Source organism: Lolium perenne, chromosome 6, assembly GCF_019359855.2.
Source record: "Lolium perenne isolate Kyuss_39 chromosome 6, Kyuss_2.0, whole genome shotgun sequence".
Classification (NCBI taxonomy): domain Eukaryota; kingdom Viridiplantae; phylum Streptophyta; class Magnoliopsida; order Poales; family Poaceae; genus Lolium; species Lolium perenne.
The window spans coordinates 122,229,089-122,238,074 of record NC_067249.2 but is presented as its reverse complement, the minus strand read 5'-3'; the positions used below and the strand labels follow the sequence as shown (position 1 = coordinate 122,238,074).

At 49.3% G+C, this 8,986-nt stretch overlaps 1 protein-coding gene across 1 annotated transcript; it reads right to left on the bottom strand.

The window, feature by feature from the left end:
* Nucleotides 1-4,440: 4,440 nt before the first annotated feature.
* LOC127334661 (uncharacterized) lies at nt 4,441-6,217 on the bottom strand. The gene has a single exon (XM_051361179.1). It carries the CDS (start codon nt 5,974-5,976, stop codon nt 4,651-4,653), a length of 1,326 nt encoding a protein of 441 aa, XP_051217139.1. The 5' UTR covers nt 5,977-6,217; the 3' UTR covers nt 4,441-4,650.
* Nucleotides 6,218-8,986: the final 2,769 nt, after the last annotated feature.

Here is an 8,986-nt window from a genome sequence, read left to right as displayed (position 1 = left end):
GCTGCCACCGGCTGGTAGGACAAAAGATGTTGTGCAAGTTTCTCATTGCGAGCACGCACGACTATATATGGAACACATGCCTATTGATTGCTTTGTACTTGGACACCGTTTTATTATTATCTGCAAATGCCCTGCTATGATTGTTACATGAGTTTCTCTCATCCATGCAACGCCCGTCATCCATCCCCGTGCCTACAGTATTTTAATCCTGCTGTTTACTATAATCACTGCTGCTGTTTCTGTTACTCTGCTGCTGTTATTTCACTACTGCTACTGCTATAAAACTGTTACTACTGATAAACTCTTGCGAGCAAGTCTGTTTCCAGGTGCAGCTGAATTGACAACTCCGCTGTTAAGGCTTCCAAGTGTTCTTTGTCTCCCCTTGTGTCGAATCAATAAATTGGGTTTTACTTCTCTCGAAGACTGTTGCGATCCCCTATACTTGTGGGTCATCAAACAGCAGATCACACAAACTTTCAATAGCATAAAACTCCAGATCGCAACAAATTGGAGAGTTGGGATTCAATAGTTTTGCATAGCAAACAACTAAGAACTAGGGTTTATCTTAAACATGGTTTAAAGCTATTATGGGGGCATCCTGGGCACTTATATAGGCATCTGGGACGACCTCAGTTTGAAAAAGTACAAAAATAACTGACCCATAATAGATCTGGTCGAGACAGACTCGGACTCGGCCGGTCTGGGGGCCGGTCGGCCGGGCCTGGGACCGGGCAGGCCGGTTCAAACCGGGCCTGTGACCGGGTGCTGACCGGGCGCGGGAAGTGCTCTGCAGTAACCCGCCCGGTTGGCATTAGTGTAGCGTCCGGTTGGCGCCGGGTCAGGTCCGGCGTGCCGCCCGGTTGGACCGGGCCAGGGACCGGGCGCGCCGGCCGGTCTGACCGGGTGCTGGGCCGGCCTGGACTTTGGCTTCTCCTCTCGCGCATGCCCCCCGCTCCTCCCTCGCGCGTCCATGGGATATCTTCATGTCCAGCTTCACGTCCAGCTGCTCCTCTCCTCCTCGTGCGATGCTTGTCTCCTCTTCATACCTGATCATACATAAGTAACAGGACTTAGGTAGTATAAAGTTCTCATCAATCAAAGTATCGTATAGGAACAAGTTCACCTGTTGTTTAAGTAGCTTCGCACGAGCCCTTGTAATAGGTCCAATCCTAACTTCATTGGACTTGAGCTTCACAGCAGCTTCATCTTCATCTTGCAATGACAGAGGTAGTAGTGTGGTAGGGATGTCCTCATCACTAGCTCCTCTTTGAACCCATCTGGGTGATGATATCTATCTTTGGCTAACTATCTGGATGGTTTAGTGTGGTTGAGTGGGCCTTAACAACACTTGGTTGCTGTTATGGTATCGCCCACCATATTGGCGTGCTGTGCTACGAAAAATGCTTGCTAGGTGTGTCCTTTTTGGATTGCCAGTAGTCTTTGGTGTTGAAAATCAAATCGACAATATATTGTCTATATCACTGATGGTTTAATAGACCATTAGTTGCTAGGTGAGTTGGGCTAGGCTAGTGGTGGATCAAATCCTTACTGGATTCTTTGGTATGCTGTAGTGGTGATACACTTGGCTTTAACCAATATTTCCTGGGATTAAACTCTGCTGGCTTTTCCCATATTTTGCCAGCATCAAATGGTTTACTGCCAAATGAAGATGCAAACTGGGCATTCCTACCCTTTTGGTTTGTGTGTGTGATGCACATGCTGGTATTATGAGCAAAACCAAGGTTTGCTCATGGATTTGGGTATACCTTACTCCAGCTCCTAGAATTTGTGTTGTTGTAGAGGGTTTGCTTCTGTGATGTGTTAATGCTTGCCCTGCTCCTCCTGGCTAGCTGGTGCTGGAATTACCTCACCATTCCTTGATCAACAGCAAACAGTTCTTGGTGGAATTGTTGCTGGATGGTTTTGGTTGCTTGGTGTTCTTCCTGTTCTATCTATCCTTGGTGTTCTTACCCTGATGAAGCTCTATCGATGGCTTCAAGGGTTTGGTGGCTGAAAAGTTTATATACTCCTTTCTGGGCACTTCTTTGGTCGACAGCTGGGTGTTGTGTGTGTGGTGACTCTTCTCTGTGTGTGTGTGTGTGTGTCTGTGCTAGTGAGCATTCACACTGCCTTGTGAGCTGCTTCTACTGCTCATGTTGGTACTTGTGTGCTATGGATCAACTCGGCAAAGTTGATATTATCCTTCAATTTGCAAGTTTCTTTAATGTGCTATTCTATTTTGATGTTTTTTGCAAGGATCAAGAAGATGATCAAGAATGTCTCAATCCTCTTGTTGATCAAGAAGATCAAGATGAAGATCATAGTGTAGTTTAGCTAGTTACACTATTCATTGTAATTTTTCCTTTTATTTTTCATTTTCCAATTTTTAAAATGTGTGATGTAATAAATAATTCATTTGAATATTGTAATTGACAAAGTATTTATGTGTGAAGATCAATAAAGCTCAAGTTTCTCTAATGAGCTATTTGTGAATAATTGATATTCATTTCTTATATGTATTGTCATTTTTTTATTTTTCATATTTAAATTGTTAATTGTTTGAATAAACAATTGTCTGAATTATGAATTATCTTGGTTTGATTAGAGTTTGAGTTTCACCTCAACTCATTTCAAATTCAATCACGCAACTTAAGATAAGGGATGCAAATGTTCCCCTCTCTTCTCAAAACCCTAATTGCAGAAAAGATCATGTCCAAGTTTGTCGCACTCTTGAAACCCTAACCCTATATGGTGTCGAGAGAGAACCTTGTCCCCTCTAAGATGTATTTTGCAATAAAGCGCGAAATTTCCCCAGATTTTATGATGCAATGCACATCCCTTTCTAAAATCTACCCCGCAATCGTCTCGAATCCTGGGATATTACAGATTGGTCTACGAAAAGCCAGACCTATCAAGAGGAGTTGAAGGCGTGGACTATGGAATAGTCTACGGAGTTGACAACACCGAGGCGGAGGAATAGAGTCTTACCCTAGACATCTCGGAGTCGAGCAGCGTAGTGGCTTACTTAAATAAGTTGCTAAGCTCGTCATGTCTCTTAAGTTTGAGTTGTAAGAGTACTTAAGTAATATCGTAGGGTGTTCTCATCGAACCTGTGAGAATACCAACTTGTTAAAACCATGTTTGTAATATAATCTGGAGTGTTATGACCTGCAATATTTATGTTATACCACTCTGCGGGATGTGATATTTGTGAAGAAGTCCCTTCATGAAGATTATATCAACGACTTGTATACTACAACATGAAGTGGTATGCTGGGTCACCGCACTTGAACTCCTGGATCGATTTGTTTGTGGTAAATTTGTTGTAATATGTGAACTGGTACTTCTGTCATGATGTGTTAGAATGTTATTACTATGATGTTGTCAATGTATTTGTTGTCAATATATTTGTTAATATATTGCTGTCAATCTACTGCTAAATGAGCAAATATGTTGTCAAATTTTCGTGTACTTTTATGCATAGGCAGGTCTCCACTAGGTCGCAGATACCCACCATGGGGCGGGTATGGTGGCGTTCTTGACCCGCCAGCGGTATTGAGGTGGGTGGCGGTGGCGGGGAGAGGTGGGCGGGGTGGGTATGGAGGTGGAAAACCTGCCTCCATACTCAGCGGGTGTCATCCGGAGGCACAACCACCTCACCCTGCAGATCCCCGGCGCACCGCCGTGCTCCACCGCAACCCCGCCACCGCGTCCCTTGCTCGACGACCACGTCCCCTGCTCCGCTCGAAGAGGAGATGCAGTGGCCGGGGGCGCAAGCGAGGAGGTGGCCTGGTTCTATGGTTTGGGTTGTGGCCTCCGGGAGCCACTCGAGCGGGAACGGCCCGGGAGGCAAGTGGGGGATCTTTGGCTACTTTTTACCTTTGGTTCCTTCTCTCGGGACTCTTTCCACCGTCTCGATCGCTCCCGTAGTTCTGACCGCAACAGCGACCATTCCCTGGGAGATGAGAGATGTTGCCATGGCAGCGCGCGCCCGGCTAGGGTGGTCACGGGCTGGCTTTGTTGCGAGGAGCAGCGAGAAAGGAGCCATGTTAAGCGCGCATGGTCAAACTGTGCCTGTACTTGCAGGTAATGGTGGCACCTACTCGACTGACAAAATGGCCACACTGTCACTCGTTTATTAGTATGGCCTGCCAGGCAGTAACAATTCATGGGCTAGTGCTACTGTGTCATCCGCCAACTACTACCCCGCAAATTCAAAGTTGTTGTGAACTTAAATTGCTCTCGCCGATCCAACGCATTCAACATTTTGAGGAATCCTAGTATCTTTTACGAGGATTCGGCTGAATTCGAGGATGGTACAACGAGGTGAAAACTGAAAAGCTGAATCTTCGAATGACAAGAAGCAGTTTTGAGGGTTTATAAACGATGGAATGGACGGTAATTTCTCAATGAAAGCCAGGGAAACAACGAATTCAGGAGTTTCTCTTGTCGCCTCTGACCAGATTAGATTCACATGAAAAAAGACTATCACGAAAAATCCACAGCACATTTCAGCTTTATGAGCAGTCTTGATCGTCAAATGGCAAAGAACACGGAGAGAACAAGGCCGCGAATGAGCAACTGTATACTGATTCAAGGAGGGGAGGGGCAGGGGTTGGAGTAATTAACCGGACGGCCGGCGGTGCAGCTTTAGTTCGTCGCCGCCGCCGCTGCCGCGTCTAACGAGGACGGCATCGGGGAAGATATGGACAATGCGGCCGCCGGCGTGCTGCCGTTGCTGTGGGTGGAAGGCTCGGCCGTGATGATCTTCGTGGAGGTGGAGGTGGAGCTCGTCGGCCTCAGCGCTCTCATGGGGCTGGCCAGCGCCCACGCCCAGCTCCGGTGGCTCCGAGACCCCGGCTTTCTCGTGCACCCACCACCGGCGCCGGCAGCGGCAGCGCCCTCGGCGGCGGAGAGCCAGTAGGAGGAGGACGTGGAGCCCATGCCGCCGAAGAACCCGGCGCACTTGATCCGGTGCTGGTGCTCGTACGCGTCGCCGTCTTCGTCCTCGTCGTCTTCGTCGGCGCCGCCCAGGTGGCCCTGCGCGCGCATCTTGCTGGCCTTGGGCTCGCGCTGGGACTCGACGCGCCGGAGCGTGCAGTCGCCGAAGGAGATGCGCTCGAGGAAGTCGCCGGAGAAGCTGCGGCTGCCGCACCCCACGGAGCGCGAGCGCGACACCTTGCGCCCGAATGACGACGACGAGGACACCTGGCTCTGGGTCGGGCTCTCCGGCTCGCCGATAGCCTCCAACCCGCGCCGCCCCGACGCCGCCGACGCCCCGGAGCGCAGCTGCTGGTCCTGCGCGGCGCCACCTCTTGACGCCCACGCCGCCGACGCCACCGAAACTGACTTCCTCCTGGCGGCGGCGCCACCGTTGGCGTACGGCGTGGCGGAGTCCGTCTGGTGGGGGTACGAGGAGGAGGAGGAGGAATTGTAGAGGAAGGACCAGAAGCTCTTCTTGCGGGGGCTCTCGGCCGTCACGGACGAGGCGGCGAAGGACGGGAACTGCTGCTGCTCCTCGGGCCTCGGCGCCACCGACTTGCTCCGCTTCAGCCCGCCTCCGGACATCGAAGCGGACAGGGTGGCCGAGGCGGAGGAAGACGAGGAGGAGGAGGAGGAGGAGGTCTTCTTCCGGTGGAAAGGCGTGAACTTGCGGGATCTGGCGGAGGAAGGTAGCGGCAGCGGGGGCTCGGCGGCCGCGCGGCGGAAGGAGGGCGGCGAGGAGGGCGAGGCAGAAGGCGGCGGGTGGCCGCCGAGCGGGAAGAAGGGGCTGGACTTGGAGGAGGAGACGAGCATCCCCAGCTTCTCTTGCAGGCAGAAGGCGCATATCCCGCCGCCGGCCGCGGCGGCCGCCGCGGCCCCTGGCCTGTACGGGTGGTCGCTGCAGTACTGGATGCCGTCCAGCGGCAGCAAGCCCGCCCCGGCCTGGCCGTCATCCTGATCCCCCACGCCTACCGCCGCCGCCTTCTCCCCCATTTTCTGCTTCTTGGGTCTCTGGCTCTGCTTCTTGGCAGGACGCGCAAGCTCAGGATCTAGCTTGGGCGCGGCAGTGCACAGAGAAGCTAGCAAACTAGGCAGATGATCCCCGGCATTTGGCCGTTTGGTTTGGCTTTGCTCTCTATCTCTCGATGTGATTGATTTGCCTTGACGACTGGATAAATCGAGTGTTCTTGATCCAGTCCAGACGAGTTGAGATGAGAGAGAAAGAGGAGGAGGCAAGTAGGGATTGTGCACTTTGTCAGTCCACAAAGTCACTGACTTTGTGTCACTTACAAGTGGGGTCATGTGGAACCCCACATGACCCCACTTGTAAGTGACACAAGATTTTGTGGGCTGACAAAGTCACTGAAGCACAATCCGGCAAGTAGTCGTCGTACAAGCCGCACTAGGGACTGCAGGGCAGGGGGGACGGAGGAGAGAAAGACGCAAGCAAAGGGGGTGGGTAGAGGAGGGTGATGGATTTGGCTTGTGTTTATCTGTGTTCGTGCCTTATTTCAGCGCCATTTCTGCGATCTTTCTTCGATTTCCAATATCCTGGATTGTGTATACGGTAGGGCTAGGGTCTACTGAGGTGTGCCTGAGCGGCATGGAATACGAGGCACGGGGTGGCAGTGCAGTGCCCGAGCAGGAGGCCACGTGGGGGCGACTTCTTTTCATGCACCACGCACCCTACTCCTCGTTGGACAGGTGAAAATGGGGAAATGGTAGAGATGCATTTCTCAAGACGAAAGTATATGCCTTTGCTATCAACAAAAAATATTTTAAAATGTTAAAAAATCTGAATAAAAATTTGGTGCGTGTACATCGACATTATATCTATGTATACTAAGTTTCGTAAAAATAGTCCAGAGAGAGAAGAGAGAATGAGTGGTTGAGAGGAACGCGTTGTGTAGAAACGGAGGCGAGAGTGAGTGAGCGGTTGAGATCAACGTGGCCGAGGGATAAGGCCGCGAGGAGATAAATGTGAATGTGATTCATTCCTAAGGGGCGCGATGTGCTTTTGCTAATCACAACTCCCGCGCACAGAACCCTTATCAGTGCGGCGCTTCTAGTTAGATTTTCCCATCATTCTTTTTCGCTTTACACGTCACTCTAGCCTAGTGGTAGCCACACCTGTGCACTTGGCGGTGACCCATGTTGGAATCCCAACCTCCACGGATTCCAAACCATTTTTCAAAGTTCAATTAAACAGAAAATAAACCTAAAAATTAGTATGAACAAAATTTGAATTCGAACAGAAAAATGTACATATTTCAAAATGTTCAAAATAAAAAATGTTTGAAATTTGAAAATTGCTCATATTTGGAATTTGTTAGATTTAAAATTTGCTCAAATTCAAAATATGCTTAACTCTGAAATTTTCTCGAATTCAAAATTTCCTTAACTTTGAAATTTGCACGAATTTAATATAAAAACAAAAAGAAAGAAACAGAATAAGAAAAGAAAAAACCGGAGAAACCGCCAGAGCCACAGAAACAACAAAGACCCAAAGAAAAACCGACCAAACCAGTGAGGTCCTGAAGGAAAAAATGAAAACCGAACCAGAAAGTTCATTGAAATCAAGAATAAGAAGTTATTTGGGCTGCCGCGTGCGTTAATACTCTCGAAGTGGGGCGATGAATGGAAACAACTCGGTAGCGCGCGCGCTTCTGAGCACCGTTTCGCTGAAGGGTTTCAATCGTGGGCTCAGCCCATGTAGCTCGTCAACCTCCACCCTCGTTATTGTCGTGAGAAAAGGCAAAACAAATCGACTGGCTCAAGATTCGAACTCGCGCCACGGAAACGAGAACAGAGCCATTAAAGCTACACGCCACGTTTGCTCAACTTTGAAGTAACATATTTTTTATACAGAAGCTGCTGTTTCCTCATGTTTTTCTTCAGATTTTTTCGAAACTTTTTTTCATTTCACTACCTGCAGCTCAGTACGTTCTTGTTTTTTTTCCTTTTTTTTTCTTCTCCTTCTTTTTATTCTTTCTTAGTACGCTTCTTGTTCCTAGTGATATTCTCTATTGCTCCGTAATGTACACTGAGTTGTTCCTTTTGTTCCTGATGGTATTTTTCTTGTTTCCTGTGATGTTCTCTTTTTGTTCCTTCCGTCTAGGATGTTGTTCTTCTCTGTATAGTTTGTTGTTCCCCACCGTCTAAGATGTTGTTTCCCTCTATATAGTTTGTTGTTCCCCTCTGTCAAGGATGTTGTTCCTCTCTGAATAGTTTGTTATTCCCCTTCGTCTAGGATGTTGTTCCCATCTGTATAGTTTGTTGTTCCTCTCTGTCCAGGTAATTGTTCCCCTGCGTTCAAGTTATTGTTCCCCACCGTCTAGGATGTTGTTTCCCACCGTATAGTTTGTTGTTCCCGTCTGTTTAGGTTGTTGTTCTCATCCGTCTAGGTTGTTGTTCCCCATCGTATAGGTTGTTGTTCCCCTTCGTTCAGGTTGTTGTTCCCAGCCATCTACGATGTTTGTTCCCCTCCGTCTAGGCAGTTGTTCCCCTCATTCAGACTCTTGTTCCCTAGCATCTACGATGTTGTTCCCTCCGGCGCGTACAATGCAGTAATGCCTGGACAGACAGCTTAGGTAACGAAACACGTATCAGAAAACTAGCTACATGCGGTATACACGTAGCGGACAGCTAGCTATGTACGGTATACACAGGCAGCTAACTACTAGTGTACGTACAATATACACACAGCGGACAACTAGCTATCTACGGTACGTCGGTATACATGCAACGGACAGCTCGCGACGTACATACTAATGCAGCCCGACCTTCGGTCGTATCCGCATCATGGTCATCATCAAGAACTACGCTGAAGTCCGACATCACGGAAGCATGGAAGAGGAGACGGAAGAAGGAGATACGTCTAGGAAGGCCGGCAGTACCGCCCCGGAATGGTCGGCACTGCCTCCCCGCTCGATGCCGAAGGAAGACGGCACTGCCGCCCTGTCTACGCCGGCACTACCGCCCCCACTACGAAGCCCATAATCTG

Bases quoted from the DNA above. Each gene is read 5' to 3' on its own strand.
- LOC127334661 (XM_051361179.1), bottom strand. From the start codon at position 5,976: ATGGGGGAGAAGGCGGCGGCGGTAGGCGTGGGGGATCAGGATGACGGC.